The sequence below is a fragment of the Chroicocephalus ridibundus genome, chromosome 2, assembly GCF_963924245.1.
Source record: "Chroicocephalus ridibundus chromosome 2, bChrRid1.1, whole genome shotgun sequence".
NCBI classification, from domain to species: Eukaryota; Metazoa; Chordata; class Aves; order Charadriiformes; family Laridae; genus Chroicocephalus; species Chroicocephalus ridibundus.
In genome coordinates this window covers 129,548,299-129,567,396 of record NC_086285.1, presented here as the reverse complement: position 1 = coordinate 129,567,396, position 19,098 = coordinate 129,548,299, and the positions used below count along the sequence as shown (strand labels likewise).

At 39.2% G+C, this 19,098-nt stretch overlaps 1 protein-coding gene across 14 annotated transcripts in view; it reads left to right on the top strand.

Moving 5' to 3' along the window:
* Positions 1-19,098, top strand: part of ASPH (aspartate beta-hydroxylase) — a 120,742-nt gene that overhangs the window by 64,855 nt on the left and 36,789 nt on the right. For all 14 annotated transcript variants that reach the window (XM_063326933.1, XM_063326939.1, XM_063326943.1 and 11 more), the window contains 3 exons: positions 2,174-2,215; positions 16,502-16,590; positions 18,695-18,781. In XM_063326933.1, coding sequence (XP_063183003.1) covers positions 2,174-2,215; positions 16,502-16,590; positions 18,695-18,781 — 218 coding nt within the window. The remainder of the gene's footprint in view (positions 1-2,173; positions 2,216-16,501; positions 16,591-18,694; positions 18,782-19,098) is intronic.

The window sequence follows — 19,098 nt, the reverse complement described above, 5'->3', positions numbered from 1 at the left end:
ACTTTTAAACTTTTGTCAGAAATAGCCTGATTAAAACCATTTGCACCATCGAAGTAAGCTGGGGATCAGTGTGGAGGAACCGAAGCAATGTGTGCTGAATGTGATGCTGAAGTGAATTCTTAGTTGAGTATGGCGAGAGCCGAGAGAAACAAGATCTTCAGAGCTAACAAGACCAAGTTGTGACGAATTTCAAAAGCAGCTACCTAGAAGGAGAAGCTGGAGTATTCAAAGATTATTGGAGAGGCTTTGGTGAAATCAGTGGCAGCTAATTTGGCAGAACACAGGTTGAAAAAAAAGTCTGAGAGAGGATTTGGAGAATTAATCCTAGTACATAAATGGGTACAGAGAGCTGTAGGTTATATGTTGTATGAGCCTCAATAATAAAGAAATGTGAAGCTGGACAAGAAATGGGAGATAGGAACAGGCTTTAGAGTGATGAGTTCATACTCTGTTCTTCCTCTGATGGAAAGAACTTGCAGAAATAACACGGATGTCCAGGATGGATGGAAAAGGGTCACTGAGTGACCTAGAGGGAATTAGAGAAGAGGTCGGGTGAGAATATCAATGTTGCTGAAAATGGAAAAGATAAGGAAAAACGGGTGGCAAAGTGGCGTGCTGTATCATAGTTTACTATCCTGTAATGAATTGTTCGCGTGCTTTGAGTTGGTAAAAAGAATAGAAATATTAGGATATAAACTGTTCTGTGTCTCATCTGGAGCTGCGTTATTAGTCCGTTGAAAATACAGTATCTCTGACGTGGATGGACATAACCATTTTATTTATTGTGTGGTATGCGCAAAAAAAAATAAAAACATAAAGTCAGTATGTTACTGAATACTGAACACCTTCATTAATATACTGTTATAGTAATAATATTCCGTCTTCAAGTTATCCCGTAGTATGTAACTGACTCTATAGATCTTTTTGTCATTTTTTGCAACTTAATCGACAATCTGGATTTTATGATGTAATTGAAGAGGTGAATGACATTCAACGTGACCATTTTTATTTAATTTGTCATATCATAATCAAGTTAATACTCATTCTGCCTTGTGCTGAATATAAAAATCAGACTCAAACTGTCTGCACGTTCAGTAGTAGCAGTTGTCAGCTTGTAGTAAAGGGTGAAATTAGAATGTGAAATAGTTTGATTTTATGAGTGCGCCTAACCCAATTTCTCCATGAAAAACAAAATGTTTTTTAGCATTTTTACATGGTGTGTTTTATTCACAATATAATGTTCCTGAGCAGTCAGTTTAAAAAACTGTGAAGATTGAGTATTCTGTCAAGTTTTCTCTAATAGATTTAGAAATTAAAGAAAATGTTTTTTTCTATATATAAGAACACATAAAAATTCAAGAATGTGTGTTAGAGAGGAAAATAACTGTAACTGAAAAGCCAACTGGCCTCTCTTTTTAGTATTCTCTCTTAAGTTTATTGGGAGGAAATACCGGAAGCTTATTGTCATGAAATTGGAAACAGAATGGTAATGTTAGAATTGTGAGGCAAGATGCTTTAGATGTTATGGAGTTAGGTGTTGAGAGAGAAGAAAAAGAGGAGAGGACAAGCCTGTCTGTATGTACCACCTTCACAATATACACAGGCATGATTTTGGTACAGTATGTAGTCGGGTTTTTTGCTACAGACTGTCTTGTGCTTATTTACCTGTGCATTCAGATGTTTACAAAACACCTGGGTTAGATTATTTTAAAAGTTGAAGTAAGACAAAAGCTTCCAAGTGCCCAAGTCGCTCTGAAAATGAGACCTAGGTTCCCAATTGATTTTCATGTTTTTTTTATTTTAATCAACTATATCTATTAAGACAGTATTCCCAAGAGTTTTTAATTGGTGAACAATTTATTTTCTTGTAAAATAGCTTGCGTTTTAAGTGCGTATCACTAAAATCTACCAACTATCTAAAGGGGAAAGCTTATGACATATTTTGTGACAGAAGGAATTCTGTAATATTTGAAGCATCTGCAGAGAAAGACATTTCATGTAACTATAGTTGAGACAGCAATCCATGATTACTTTGAAAAACAAAAATGAAAGAAAAACGTCCCGTTGGCCCAATTGGATTTTGAGTATAAGCTGTGATTTTATTGTATCTCTTTCTTATCATAAACTGTCAACAAAAATTTATTTCATTGAAATTGTATTTTTAATATTCTAGGGAAAAGTGAAAAAGAAACTGAACAAGACAAAACAGAAAAAGGTAAGTCTGAAAGTAGCATTCTGTTCTTCTGAAATTTAAAAGCGTGCTTTCTGGGAAGACGGATTTAAATCAGATTAAATAGTAGTGAGGCTAATCTCCTGTACATCATCCTGTACGTTGAACGAACGTTTAGTGTGCATCTGCTCTTGTAAGTGAGCACTCAGTCATTTCCAAAGCTGACATCAATGTCTTCCCCCTCTTACGTGATCACAGGCTGCCGTTACAACGTCTCTTTCAGGAGTAAAATGTTCAGTCTTGTACTCCTCGTGTAGGACTCTGGAGGTCACAGCTTCACCAGGCTCCTCCGCCGTCTGTGGGTGAGAGGCAACATGGACTGCCCAGCCCCAAAACCCGGCTTGGGCAGTGCCTGCTGTGCTAAGCTTGGGGAGACAGGCGGCACTACGATCGGTCCTTGTCAACTCCCTGTTTGCCCGGTAAGGGTTTCCGTCCGGCTTAGTTTAGGTAGGAACATTGCCAGAGGCAGGTTTGGTGGAAAAGAAGTGAGGTTTTGCCAAGAGCACTGTGAATCTGTTCTCCCTATGCTGACGTTGGTGCTGGCCCTGTGCGCTCCACGTCACTGCATGAAGCTTGTGCAGCCTCCTTCCTTGGGATGGAGGTTTGCGTCTGACCCTGGCTACACCACTGCAGCCAGCAATACACACAAACCTCAGGGACCCGTACCTCCATCAATCAAACTGAAAAAGGGCAGATTTAGATTGGATATCAGGAAGAAATTCTTTACTGTGAGGGTGGTGAGGCACTGGAACAGGTTGCCCAGAGAAGCTGTGGATGCCCCATCCCTGGAAGTGTTCCAGGCCAGGCTGGATGGGGCTTTGAGCAGCCTGGTCTAGTGGGAGGTGTCCCTGCCCATGGCAGGGGGGTTGGAACTAGATGATGATTAACTTTATTAATCAGAACTTCTAAGAGGAAGTATGACAAGGTGAAGCCACTTTTCTTCTGTACCCTAAGTGCCGGGTGGTTTTGTTTCTTTTTAAACACAGAGCAACTAAATAAATACTTGTTCTGAGTCCTGCTATTGCAGACTACAGGATTTCTGTAAATTGGAAAAAGGGCTGGTTTTGTTTTCCGGGTTGAGTTGATAAAATTCTGCATCCTACAGGGAAAAACAACCCTGCATTATTTTTTTTTAATTAAACCTGTTTATAGCGAAACTGCTTGTGTGGTTTTCATACAAGTTGAATTTTGTCGAAGTGTTTAAGTTTTCACTTTCAGTAAAACTGTCTAGCTGTAGACATCCTAGTCATAGAAAGTGGTTTAAAGTAGTATTGCATTGGTTTATTTTAAATTACCCTATTAAAATGCAGCAATAAATTGATGAGAGATGTATTTAAAAAATACTGTACTGTGGCTGTCTGGCATATGTAGAAAACTCAGAAATCTAAGGAGTTGGGAATTTGAAAAGTCATATTCGGCTTGGGTTTAGGGATTACTTATGATTCTGGCAGTGCACGGAGAGGTATGTGCAAGACTTCATTCGGTTTTCGATATTTGGACATACAAGCTCCAAAAAGCCTTTGTGCAGAAACTATTTAGAGCTTTAAGTGGATCTTACATTAACCTTTTCCACTGCTGCAGTCATTGTAGTACTTGGTTAGTAAAATGGCTTAAAAATTCTGTAAATTTCAGTTTTTTATAATATTACATTAAGTTTATTAAAAGTCTCACTGAAACTTCTACTGTATTAACAAAAACTCCTCCGGAAACTCCTCTAAAAAAAACACCACAACTAAACTAAACTCATTTGTACTGTACTATTACTTCAAGGGTTTTTTGTTATATTTAATTGAGAAGGATTTTTTTTGTCTTCTCCATAAGAACGTGATCAGACTTTATACTTAAACAAGTAATTTAAATGGGATGGATGTTTCAGGTGAATCTGAGAAATAATTCTTTAAAATGCTTCACAGGTAGTAGTACAATCCAGGGCGTATATACCACATCTGTAAGATGGCTTTCCATATGAGGTGGTTTTAGTTGATCACATACGCTAACAAAATTTACATTTATGTAAGGAGCTTCATTTTTCTACTTTGGCTTATATTGTCATATATTGATTATTCATTTATTTTGGCGAAGAATGCATATAAAAAACTGGAACAATCATTTTCAGCAACGAACGTGTCTGTTTCATACACTGAACATCAGCATCGGTGATTACAATAATAATTTTCACTTTTCAAAACTGATAAAACGTGAAAGTGAATGCTGTTTTGTTGGAGCACTCAATTGTGTTGCATCAGGGACAGAGGTATACAAAACCCAGGCTTAGGGCAATGTCATTCCAAAAGTGGCCCTGCAAGTGTCATTTTGATACCAGAGTCAACATTCACCTCGGTTCACTCTAGGTATTTACCTTTGAACAGGATATAGAATCATAGAATCATAGAATTGTTGAGGTTGGAAGGGACCTTTAAGATCATCAAGTCCAACCTTTAACCTACCCTGACAAGAGCCACTTCTAAACCATGTCCCTCAGTGCCCCATCTACCCTTTCTTTAAACACCTCCAGAGATGGTGAATCCACCACCTCCCTGGGCAGCCTATTCCAATGTTTAATAACCCTCTCAGTGAAAAAATGTTTCCTAATATCTAATCTAAACCTCCCCTGACGTAACTTGAACCCGTTTCCCCTCGTCCTATCACTTGTCACCAGGGAGAAGAGGTCAGCCCCCATCTCTCTACAACCTCCTTTCAGGAATATGTGGGATTCCACTGTGGTACCTGTAGAGATCTAACCTCTACAACCTGTGGAGGCTAAAGTGCTATTCTTCTAGCTAAATGTAGGTTTTTGCTGTAGAATGAGATGAGTTGTCCCCTAAACTCTATTGAGAACCTTAACCAGAGCTCTGCTGGCTATAGAAAGAGCTGACATGCTTAGCTCACCTCCAGCATTGTCGCCTCAAGGGTATACATACTACCTATTGATTTACTTGTATATTTAATTGCAGCCTGCATCAATGTGAGCTGTGAGCAGAATGACCGATGTTGCACTTCACAGAAGTGTAGTTCTCAAAGTCCAAAACTGCTGCATAACGCCATGTTGAACTTAAATATATTGGACATTGGAATATTAGTGTGTATTTTTGTACAGAAAGTCAATGAAGAAATTTATTTCTGGTCTTGTCAAAGGGTTGCTTGATTCTAGCCATTGAATGAAGGCAAAAGACTTCATGATGAAAGGGAGAGGTGAATGATGGAAATACATGCCAAAAATAAAATTATTGTTCTGCAATTGTTTCTTACCATCAACATCTAACAAACAAACAGTAATTTCAGATAGAAAACCCTGTAGAATACATTTTACTGCACGGGAAATTGTTCTGGAATAGCTGCAGCTAAAGATTTATTATAGTCATTAGATAACACAGCTTTATTAGTCCCTAAAATGCCTCAGTTTTTATTGTCCGATTGCTTCCCCAGATAAGTTGATTATAGAGGTTTTGTCTGTTCTACCAATACGGTTTAGAAAGATCTTTTAATTATTGTAGTGCTACTGGCTTTAAATTATCTATATGCAGTTACTTGTTTTTATACCTTCTAAGTTATCGGTTATAGAAGCCTATAAAATGAGTAGATCACTTACGCTATCTGTATCTCACCTAATGAGTTTCCCAAACAACAGGACAATGACAGGAGTTTTTAATCATCATCAAATTCTCATTCAAGTGTCTACTGAGAGATGGCACAATTTCAAAAACTAATTTGGGTAACGACATGGATCTAGTATGAGAAGGGAAGAAAATTACTTGAGCAATTGTTGAATTCCAGGTAACAGTAGCAGGTCTGCTAATATATATGGATGTTTTTCAGCCCATAACTGAAACTTTGAAACTTGGACTGGGAAGGTTGGAGTATTTGAGGGAGGGGATCAGGGGAATTAGTAAAACAGAATGCCATAAAATTCATGGGAAAACTTCTACAGAGCACGATCGTTAGTATCTGCTTAGCATTGTTTTTTTAAGGTGCCCATCCACAAGTTGCCAAGAATATTATTACTGGATTTATATCACAGCAAGGTTAGGAAGGTGTTTAGAAAAGAAAGCCTACGGCCCCTTTGGAAAGGAAGAGCTGGAAGCCATGCAGGAGGAACTGGAAGCCGTTGGGAAGCAGGAAAACTGCGACATAGTTGCCATCATGGAAACATGGTGGGATGACTTGCACAACTTGAGTGCTGCAAAGGATGGCTATAAACTCTTCAGAAGGGATAGGCAAGGAGGGAGGGGCCGTGGGGTAGCCTTGTATGTTAGGGAGTGGTTTGATTGTCTAGAGCTTAATGATGGTGACAACAGGGTTTAGTGTTTATGGGTAGGAATCGGGGGAAGGCCAACGAGGTAGCTATCACGGTGGGAGTCTGTTACAGACCACCCAACAAGGAAGAAGAGGCAGATGAAATATTCTATAAGCAGCTGGGAGAAGTCTCACAATCACTAGCCCTTGTTCTCGTGGGGGACTTCAACTTACCAGATGTCTGCTGGAAATACAATACAGCAGAGAGGAGGTTCCTGGAGCGTGTAAAAAATGACTTCCTGACGCAGCTGGTGAGGGAGCCAACTAGGGAAGGTGCCTCACTGGACCTGTTGTTTCTGAACAGAGGACTGCTGGATGATGTGATGGTTGGAGGTTGTCTTGGGCATAGCGATCACAAAATGATAGTTTTCAATTCTCGGAGAAGTAAGGAGAGAGGTCATCAGAACTGCCACCTTGGACTTCCAGTGGGCAGCCTTTGGCCTGTTTAGGAGCCTTGGGAAGCAGTCCTGAAGGGCAAAGGAGTCCAGGAAGGCTGGACATTCTAGAAGAAGGAAATCTTAAAAGTGCAGGAGCAGGCTGTCCCCATGTGCTAAAAGACAAGCCGGTGGGAAAGAAGACCAGCCTAGCTGAACGGAGAGCGTTGGCTGGAACTCAGGGGGAAAAAAGAGTGTTTATGATCTTTGGAAGAAGGGGCAGACCAGACCACTCAGGAGGACTACAAGGAGGTTGTGAGGTTATGCAGGGAGAAAATTAGAAGGGCCAAAGCCCAACTAGAACTTAATCTGGCTACTGCTGTAAAAGGCAATAAAAAAATATTTCTATAAATACATGAACAACAAAAGGAGGGCTCAGGAAAATTACCATCCTTTATTGGATGTGGGTGGAAACATAGTGACCAAGGATAAGGAAAAGGCTGATGTACTTAATGCCTTCTTTGCCTCATTCTTCAGTAGTAAGACCAGTTGTTCTTGAAGTACGCAGCCCCCTGAGCTGGAAGACAGGGACGGAGAGCAGAATGAAGTCTCCATAAGTCAAGGGGAAATGGTTAGCAACCTGCTATGCTACTTAGACACACACAAGTCTATGGGGCCGCGTGGGATCCACCCAAGGGTACTGAGGGAGCTGGCGGAAGTGCTCATCAAGCCACTTCCCATCATTTATGAGCAGTCCTGTCTAACCGGGGGTGTCCCAGTTGACTGGAAGTTAGCAAAAGTGATGTCCGTATACAAGAATGGCTGGAACGAGGATCCGGGGACCTACAAGCCAGTCAGTCTGACCTTGGTGTCAGGGAAGGCTACAGAGCAGGTCATCCTGAGTGCCATCACACAACACGTACAGGGCAACCAGGTGATCAGGCCTGGTCAGCATGCGTTTATGAAAGGCAGGTCCTGCTTGACGAACGAGATCTCCTTCTATGACAAGGTGACCCTCTTAGTGGATAAGGGAAAGGCTGTGGATGTTGTCTATCTAGACTTTAGTAAAGCCTTTGATACCATAACCCACAGCATTCTTCTGAAGAAACTGGCTGGTCATGGCTTGGACAGATGTATTCTTTGATGGGTAAAAACTGGCTGGGTGGCTGGTCCCAGAGAGTTGTGCTGAATGGAGATAAATCCAGTTGGTGGCTGGTCACAAGTGGTGTTCCCCAGAGCTCAGTATTCGGCCTGGTTCTGTTTAATATCTTTATCAACGATCTGGACAAAGGGATTGAGTGCACCCTCAGTAAGTTTGCAGACAACACTAAGTTGGACAGCATGTTGACCTGCTTGCCCTTGCAACGTTATCATCTCACCATTTCTGAGGAACTAGAAATTTCATGAGAGGAGATGTTTAACAAGAAATACTTAATCTTAATTAAGTACACTCTTAATCACAGAGGAGGTTACCGTCCCTCTCCATTGACTGCAAATCCTACAGCATCAGTTTCCAAACATTAAAGCAAGACAATTTGGCCTATGTGGAAGCCCACCCGTCCTCCCAGTTCTCTAAGTTACACCAACCAGGAGTCAGTCATCACTATCAATGCACAGGACAGGACCAAGGTACCGAGCTTAAGTGCAGCAGGTAAGCCTGCCCTCCTACTCCACACCTTGTCGTAGTCTCCGAAGATAAGGAAAGGAGTAGAGGGCTTAAGAAAGGGAATGGTTACTACTGAGAGCAAAAGGTGGAGGAAGAGGAGAAAAGGGCAGTAAGAATGGGTGGGAAGCTGCCTGAGCTAGCCCCAGTTGAGATTTCTTCCTGGCCACAGTTGCATATCAGCTAACAAGCTCACTGTTTGTGGTGTCCTTCTTCCTGACATGTCTGTTGTGTCCGAATAAAATCGCAGAGTTGTAAAGTATCTGCTCCCAACCTTTTACAGGGCACAGGAGTGAGAGATGATTTGTGTTAAGTATATGATAATGCATACTGGTTTTTAGAGATACCCACTAGACTTGCTCTGGAGTTTCTAACAGCAGCATGACGTTGTCTCCCATTTACTTGGAATATCTTTGGTCAGGAGCGAAACTGTGCACATATCCTTTGATCAGAGGCTCAGAGTATGTCAGCAAGGACAAAACAATTTCCTATGCTAAAGGTACCCCATCCTTTAAATGGTATTTTCAGAAAACAAATAGTTGAAGTCTTTACAGTGTAGGCAATATCAGAGACGTGCTTAAAAGTAACTTGCTATCTGTTAAAATGCCAAGTGTATGCTTGGGCTAAAAAAAAAAAGTATATAAATTATGAAAGATAATTATGATAGTATTCTGTATTTTTCTCCAATTCTAGCTAATAAAGTATTAACTGTTTTCATGCATTAGGTTAATGTTTAATCAGTCAGGTCAGCAGTGTTTACTCCTTTTAGGAGGGTGAGGTTTTCCTTAGCCTGGCTAATTCTTTTGTATTTTGGATGAAAATTTGAAATGGAGAGCTGGGGCCTTTCCCCACCCCGACTTCTGTGGAGGCTAGAGAGGATTAACTTACTCTACTGTAGAAGTATTATTACTAGTTACTTCTGATATAATATTTCTACCAGCTTGTTCTGTATTGCTTTGGACTTATGGTCGGACGTAATCAATTTTTTTGCCATGTACTAGTCATCACTCTTTTTTCCATATGTTTCTCCTTTTTACATTACGTAATTGGTTTGGATGTACTTACTGTATTAACATAATTGGCTTACTTGGCAATTTACACCGATTTCAAACCTTGTGTTCTGCTGAGTTATATAGGACGATACAGGCATTTGATCATTAGAGGATGTTTGTCTAGAAATTCTAGAAAAGTTTCATTCCTTGTTATTTTTTTAGGCAGCTTTTTTTTGCAAGGAAAGTTGTAGTTTCAAGAAATTATAATTGCATTATAATTCTGAGAATAAAATCAACATAGAATTTGCCAAATTATTTACCTGATACTGTTTGGGCAGTTACTTAAGAGAAAAAGATAGATCTGCTTCAGATGAAGATTTACAGAACTTGACTTTTTTAATATTATTAGCCTTTTTCTTTTTACAGAAAAAGCTAATAATAGCACTGGTAACAGAGATTGCTTTCTGTCACAAGGCACTGTTTTTAATCACTTATAGCTTTTCTGAAATTATACTACTGAGATGAGTTTTTTCTTTGGGAAAACTGATTTTGGAAACGTCTGTCTGAAAATTGATTTTGAAAAGTTTCAAGGAAAAGATTCAGTAGCTTCACAAGATGTACTTTGCACTGATTTCTTTGATTTTTCCCAGTTTAAATGATAAAAAGCTTTTATTACAAACTTAGTCTATTTTTTTTTCCTCTGCAAAAGCATGTAGTATTAACAGCTACAAAATATTAGTTCAAATGTGCACGTGCTGGCTAATAATCAGTGGTGAGATGTTTGAGTTTGGCCACTATATTTCATTATCCATCCCCTGCCCAGTCCCTGTTTGCTGCTGTATCTCCACTTGTCTCAAAGCAGATTGCATGTTCTGGTCTAGGTCTTCAGACCTGAGTAGGATTTTACTCTGATGCTATTCCTTCGCAGCTCGGAAATTTTCTGTGAGGTCAGGTCATGAAAGGAAGGAATGAACTGTTTTCTGAGGTTTTCACACTAGTGGCTTCCAAACAGCCTGCAAGAATAAGAATTATTGTCTAACAGTAATGTCAATGAGTGAGGAGAACAACCTGGATGGGACTTGGTTCCAGATCAAGGCATGTGCATGTGGCTGCAAGTGCTGGTGTGGTGTCTGAACTACATTATATGTAATGGTCATCTATACGGTCAGTGGAGCCTTCAGCTAACCACCTAGTAGGTGTTTACTTCATGCTGAACTCACTTTTTGGGGTCAATTGACTGTAATGACTGGATTTCTAAAGATACAGCAGGGTTTCGGTGCCTACATAGAAAAAACTAAATTTACTTGCCTTAATTTTAAGCTGTCGCTGCACTGGTGACAGTCTCAAGTGATGACTGAATGGATGAACTTTTAGCTGGAGAGCAAAGAGCTATGTCATCAGGTACCGCTGCTGAGCCAAGTAGTTGTATTACTTCTTGCTCAGGCTGTGATAATTTGCAGGTAATTAGCACAGTGCTGCACCATGTGTAGAAATAGGTGAAGTGTTTCTTGCAAAGGGATACTTACGTTCTGTTAGCACCGTTTGGTGTGGGGCACATGTAATTATGTGATAGCAGAGAGGCTTTGTCGCTTACATTCATCTTTCCTCTCATGGCTCTTACAGCCCTAATCGTGTTCTGAAGTATGCAGCGGAGAGGCAGAGTAGCAGTAGAGTAGATGGTCAGTAACAGGGATTTGGGGCAACGGAGTTTAGGGGAAAAGACCCTTGAAGAAGGGCATGAGCAACAAGTGTGTGGAAGACGACAGGTATCTAAGAACAAGTTGGGGATAGATAGGAAGGGCTGGACTAAGGAAGAGATTGTGAGCAAGTGTAGAAATGAAGGGAAGAAATGTGGTAGGGGACCGAGGTTGAGAAGGGGAGAGGTTGGAGGAGAGGATGACAGGAGAAAGAAAGAGAAAGAAGGTGAACAAAAGCTTAATGGTTGAGTAGAAGCTGCAGAACATAAAAGCATGTTTGTTAGACAAATCAGTTAATCTGCAACTGATATGTTTATTTTGGAACTTCAATATTCTGTTGCTGGCATAGGGCTAGGAGGAGTCTCAGCCACAGTGATGACTGGCACAGCGAGCTTCTGGGGGAATTTCTTTAATGAACAAATGAGAGAATGGAAGTTCCCTGTGTAATTATAGTTTTGGCACTCGAGTGCATTGAGAGATAGCGGTATATTACAGAAATTGTAGCAAATGAGACTAGGTGGGACCCTGAAGCTTACTTAGTCCATTCTGTTGACCAAGGGCCTTATCAATGGTGTTATCATTCCTGGCAGATGCTTATACAACTTGTTCTTACAAATTTCCAGTAACCAGAGTTCCACAACTACCCTCCCCAATCTGTTCTACTGTGCTTGCCTCATAGATACTAGCTCCAGATGTTCAAGCCAGATTTTCTGTTGTAGCAATTTTAAGCCTTTTATTCCTTGTCGTGACTATGGTGGTATAAAAAATAATTTATTCTTTTAATCTCTGTAGCTACTTTTTACAGTACCCCTCTTCCAATAGCAAACTCTTTACTACTAACTTTTTCCCCTTGTTCTTGCTTATTCAGATGTAAATATTGCCCCCTGCCCCTGACAATTAAAGACAAAATATTTTTAAAGCATTCTTCAAAAGTAAGTGATTGAATCACCTTTCATAATTTGCGTACTTTTCCTCAATTTTCATGTGATGCTCATGTGGTCTGAAGAGTATCTAGCCGTGCCTTCATTATTTTTCAAAAGATATTTCTACGTCTTTTGTAGAAAAAGCCTTGTCACTGCTTTTGGTGATGACAAGGTGCCTTTCAACATAAAAATGTAAAGTGTGCCTGGTCTTTTAGTTTTCATATGCCAAAATAGGTATATAAAAAAGCTATTTCATAATCTTTCGTTGGATGACATTTAATACATTTAATTTAATACATTTAATTACTACATAACTTAATACATTACAGCTTCCCTTCCACAATATTTTCCTTCTCTCTTTTTTTTTTTGCTTCTTTTCTGCATCTTAATACAGAAGGGAGATATGAGATTGCTTGTCATCACTGATCGTTGTTTATTCTCCAAGAGAAAGAACTAGCATTGGCTTTCTTATAAGACTTCTCCCTAGCTTGCTGCTTTGATAGTGGAAACCTGTTTTCTCTGAGGGATTCCACAGCAATCCTAGATAGAAAGCCTGTTTTTACATCCAAGGCCATTATTGAAAATCCTCAGTATTATTCTTGCAAGACCATAGCATGATATTTAAAAGAATTATTACCATGCTCAACCAGATTTGGACTACAAATCACCCTAGCGGTTGTGTGATCATGCATTACTTCAGCTACATGGTGAAATCTGTAAGTCATTCAAGGAAAAACTACATGTGTTTTTTCCTCTGAAAGCAGATAAGTTAACTTCTTTGGAACATTGAATTTAATATACTGGGTCACATCTGCTAAAAGATTATTACACTAGGAGGAGGCAATGGATAATTTATTAAAATACCCCTGCAGGGAGAGAGCAGGCTATCTGGTTAATATAGAGGAATGCTTGATGGTTACACTGAACGCTCCCTGGTGAATCCTTTAACATAGGAGTAGGATGGGAGATGAAAATGATTGCTCGTTATATAATGTTTGCTGTGTTATATTGGTGCCTAGCAGCTGAATAATATTTATGTTAACAGCTCCTTTCCAGCTTTTCATATTGATCTCCTGCTGGTCTAGAGCTGATGTATTATTGTACTGAAAACGGGAAGATAATACTTTCTTGTAATGGAGGGCGGCGAAAAGGTTCTTCCAACACATCACCAAAGTCAGATATGAGGGGGAAGATGTCTCATACCATTGTGCCACAGGCTTCTAAGATTTTCATTCACTTTTTTTTCCTGGGCTGTTTCTGTCTCATCTCTGTGTAAACTCAAAGGAATTGTGGAAACAGTGTCTCACAGGCAGTAAGTTTACTGATGGGCGGGATTGCATTGCCTTGAAGGCACCTCGCTATTGCCATGCTTACCAAGTTTAAGAAGGACCAAATGACTACCTCTTTCCATGAATACCGAAAGTTAGAAGGCTGACAAATAGTTGTCCTCTCTCACTGAACACACAGTTTCTCTGTAACTGGCCAGTCTTAGATAAAGATTTTCATTCATAGGAATGTCGTAGGAACTGACAGTTGACATTTTAGTTGTGGTTTACATCATTTCTTGTATGTACAGCCTCCGACCTAAAGAACTGGAACAAACTGAGTGTTTGGCGGCAATGTCCAGCTGGAAGCTCCCCAGATCATGTACCCAGAGGAACTGACATGCCTCAGTTTTCCTGCTAACAATAAATCACAGTTTCAGGTAGCAGCTTGTGAGCTTAAACCAACCTAAAAGGTCCTCAGGGACACTCGCTTTCATTGGCTTCTTGGGCTGATGCATCCAAGTTCATCCACACATACCGTTGAGCAAGCCAGGCCTTAGAAATAGCGATGGTTTCTTGAAAAACTGAGCTGGCATATTTTCAGGAAAAAAAAATCCCAAACAAAAAAACCACCATAAAATGAAACAAACCTTTTGCACATTATGGATTGTTGTTTTCAGGCCCAGTGATGTTGTGTCAGAAACTTCTGTCCATGCCTGTTAGTCACTGTGGACTCAAGGTCTGGGCTGGAGGGATCCTCGCTCTCATGATAAGAGCTGGTTCTGTGAGTTCTGCTGGATGCAAGGGGTATGAACATTTGGAACAAAGCCAGTGCCGTGCTCCTTAATCATTATCATCATTAACTGCATGAAAATGCAATAAAGACATCACTTTTCTGTAAAGTGGTTAATATTAAAGTAAGACATAGCAAGAGTAGAATCAGTCTTGCTACTGATTGGTCTGAAATACATTTCTACTATGGTGTCTATGAGGAATGAACAAAAGACATGAAAACCATCTATATTCTTATATTAAAAAATAAATAAATAAAGCAAAGCATCTCTTTGGTCAGTTCAGTTTTGTGATAACTACATTCCTGAAGTGCGTTATTGTGTGCTTGAGTATAGGTGCTTGATTTAAAGTCAAAGGGTACAATGAAGCCCTGAAGTGTTTGGGGGAGGAAAAACAATGTATTGAAGTATGCTATTTGGTGGTTTATCCTGAAAAAGGAGTAAACTCCTTTTTCAGTGTTTTCCTTCTTTCCATCTTGGTACTAATACCTTGGAAAATTACAGTCACTTCAGTTATAAGAAGGATCAACAGGGATATAATAATCCTAATGCACTGCTTCTTTAGTACCTTTCCTTTATAGATCTTAAGACATTTTTATACTTAAAGCTTCATACAACCTTTGTGAAATAAGTAAATGGATTTTAGTAGGATAGCTTCAATCCTGCTTAAACTCTATTTCCCCCCCCCCGCCCCTGAAAAGCAATAGCATCTCTTTATCCATACCAATGCTGCAGAATGGTTTATAAAGCTAACGTAAGGAAAACTCTCCGTGCAGAGCTGTCTGAGTTCGGTGTTGAACATGACAGTAAAAGTCTTACACAGAAAGAATCAAAGGTAGTCAAGTGGGGTTTTTTTATCTCATACAAAGCAGCTCAGGCTCATGAGATCCTCTAATGCTTGGATGGGGTTAGTATTGGTTTAGCATTAACTAAGGTGTTCGTCTTTGAGGTTTAGCAGAGACGAAGAGATTTGTCTGCCTAAAGCTCAGTGTAGGATCAGAGTCTCGGAGAGAAAGTATTTAATGAAACATGAGCACGGCTTCCAGCAGCGTGTGGTGGCTCTTGCCATCCCTGAGCAGTGCACCTGAGGGCTTGGGTAGCGGAATAAAACATGACTAGTTACAATACCTTGTAGAGGTTATCCAAAATACTTGCTGCAGTATTGCAGCAATATTGTGATATTAAGCTGTACGATGTTTGGGTTTAGCCTTACGCGTAGCAGTTACGGCATTCTGTTTAAACTTCTACAAAGAACATAATAATTTTACTTCTTTTCATGCTATTAATGGCTTACTGTACATAGAGGGGGAAAAACAGTAATGCATAATTTAAGCAAAAATATGTGCTGCTAATGACATATACACAAAACTAGTAGTTACATGTGTCAGACAATATATATTTCCCTTAATTGTGTCAGAAAAGGGTTGGGTTTTTTTTTAATTAAGTGCAAAAGCAAAGTTTAGCTGTATCAAATGTGGAGAAAAGTGCTTATCTGCTGTCATATCCTTCAGTAGAGTATTTGCATTTTTTTAACATCTAGTATACTTAATGCAACCAAATAGACATTGTTTAAGAGTGAAAGGCTATGAAGCAAATATAGCCGTTTAAATTGATACAATTTGCTTCAATTTGCTTCAAACGCAATTTACTTTACAGGGTTTACTTCAAGACTGGTTTGTTACAACCCGCTGCTGCTCTGCTGCTGTGTGATAACTTGCTAAGCTGTGAAAACTTGATCACTTAAAGAGGTCTTGATCCGATATTTCAATGTTAAACCCATTTTCAGCAGGAAGTTGGACTACGTGACTTTTTTCAGTCCCTCCAACCATAAGTAACTATGCTTACTGTCAACTCTTTTAGTTGTTTTAGGCAAAGAAGTAGACATGTGTAGGCACAACTTCAGAAACTATTAACATGTCCTGGTAACGATATTTTTCGTAATACCATGTAAATGTGGGAAAAGTAACAGTTCTTTCTGTTCTTCCATGTCAATTTGAACCATTTGGAAAAAAATCCTTGACTATATGAGGTGAAAAATCTTTGTCAAAAACTTGACTGCAAATTTTGAATGACCAAAGATCGCGTTTTCATACAGGATTTTGTGATCGTAATAACTAAGAAATCAATTTCTTTTCAGTGTATTTTGAAACCGCCTTATTTGAAAATCGTACACTTTACCAGCACAGTCACAGTGTCTAGTTAAAGGTTACTCCAAACAATTGCTGTGACATACAAAAGAAGTCATGAACTGTGTGTTTTTAAATCTCTTCCAGCTAAAAAGAAGAAGAAGCCAAAGCTCTTAAACAAGTTTGATAAGACCATTAAAGCTGAACTGGATGCTGCAGAAAAATTACGTAAAAAAGTAAGTTTTGAACGTTTCCTGCAGGACTGTAAATAGTGGACAAAAATTAATACAATAAAAATTAACTTAGAAAAAAGGGAAAATTACTTTTAGATTACTTTCTGTGAAATTAACTTTTAAAAATTAAATATTCAGGGCATGTTTGTCCTTCAAATTTCATTTCTGTTGGATAGTTTGTCTTGGTTTTTTTTAAAGTCCTGAGTGTATATCTATTTATGCGTGTTTGCTCACCATTAACCTTGAAAATATTTAGCTTGACTGTTGAATTCCTATTGTCAAAAAGCTGCTTAAATTAATCACATGGAACAGGGTTAGATCTGTCCTATCACTGCTGTCCATTTGAGTACTGAAGTCAACTATTATCAGAGAACTTAGATAATATAAGCATGTTAATATGGATCTCTCAGTAAATGTTCATACACTTTGCGAGCATTAGGTGCAAATCTTTGTAGTAGGTGTTGTTCCTGCTGGAATTCTGTGTGTGTCCTGTGAGTGTTTGCTCTCATACAGCTGCGTACAGCATGAAGCAGATGTTCCTGCTTCTCACCAGTGACAGCAAGACCTTAACACCCATCAATCAGTTCTGGTAGTTTTGAATTTAATAACTTGATATGAAAAGCAAACAAAAAAAACCCCAACAATAAACAGAAACTCTTCAGTCATCTCCTCTGACAACTTCCAATTTTATGCTTTTATTTGAATGTTTCAGAAAACAAGACCTTTGCAGAGGTATCCCTTTTCCAGATGTGAGATTAAATAATGAAGCAAGACTATGTGACTCTTAAAAATGAAAGACCTTAAGTCTTTTGGATGCAAATCTTGTGAAAGCTCTGGTATGCCTCGCAGGCAGTCCTAGCACATGGAGAACTGCAGGTCTTTGTTCTACCCTGAATTTGAGATGACTGAGCAATGAGATATACTATTTTCAGTACAGTACCAATAAAAAGCATTTTAGTCACTGCAGGTGTGGGATTATTCTTGATTTTCAGAAGACTGACTGTACAGATTTAGCTTTACATCACCATCCATGCAGCCCCAGAGTTCCTGTAGGTCTATGATGGGGCTGAAGGGCTGCTACGTAGGCAGCACTAACCTCAGGCTGCCTCTGCTGCTGCTCTTCACTAGGAGCCCTGTTTATGTGTTACAATACAAAAATAAAAAACATTTTCATGCTTCTTGTTACTTAAACAATTGGTTGATCAGAGAAAGGCATAACAGAAACTTTTTATGAGTCTATAGGGTCGGTTGGCTGACTTTCTTTTCCTGCCTGTGTCTCTCGGTGAGTTGCAGACCATCATGCCTGTCTTGTAGGAAGCAGGATGAATTTGGTAACATATGTGATATTTTAAGATAGCAATGCAGTTGTGTATAATAATCCCTCATATTTATGAAGCTGCAAGAGTTGGAAGTGGCAGCAGGATCTGATGCCAAATTTTGCTGAGCGGTGCTCAGCTCCTGTTTAACAGTGCAGCTGCTTCTTCTCAACTTCTGGCCCTACTTGCTAGTCAGCATCAATCGTGAGAATACCATGGTTACATTTAGACTTTGTATGGGACAGGGAAGAGACACAGAGCACACGTGAGGTGTCCTGAGGGACAGTTATTCAAAACATTTGGAGGAAACAGCCATACACTGTGGCCGAGTCTAGTATTTCCCCTAGAAGAACCATAGGTATGATGTTGCTGGTCATGAGGTGTATGCAGAGAGGAAATTTCTAGATATTTATAGAACTTGCTTTCTATTCTCTGTTGCATTGAGTTTGGATTTTGTTATTAGCAATAGATTCTTTACATTTTGATATAGGCAGGTTTATTGTCATCTCAGCAGTTTTTCCAGTCAACAAAAGGAAAGTGAGTAAAATAAAAACATTCATTTATTTTAACCATAGAAAGTGGCTAATATTGCTTCATATATAATGACAATGAATTTCTCTTAAATAAGCAGGCAATCCCAACAAAAATAAGAGTGAAAACTGTTGATTCAGTCTGTGGTTTTTTTGGTTTTGTTTTTGGTTTTTAATTGGGCAAACTAATATGTTGTTAGGGCATGCATCTTTCAGCATTTTTATTAGATAGAATTGCTAATAAATGTCTCTACCTTCCAGGGAAAAGTTGAAGAAGCTCTGAGGGCCTTTGAAGCATTAGTGAATCAATATCCACAGAGTCCTCGAGCGAGATATGGGAAAGCACAGGTACTTAAAAAAAAAAAAAACAAACAACATATAAGTTAAAAAAGATAAAAGAAACCTTTTTTATCAATAGAGTTCTAGAGCCCAGTCAGACTTCATTTGTAATTTTACGGATGTTTCCCAAATAAAAAAAGAATTATGTGGTCTGTCATGTTGTATGTTTCGGTCCTCTATCCTTCCCCAGTTACTTTGGGAGCTTCTGTTCTACTTTATTCTAGTGGAAGTGTTGTAAATAACACAAAAATAAGGTACATGCTGTAGATGTCACAAAAACTATCAGATGAATGGTAAGAGATAAATCCCAACTAATGTCCTCGTGC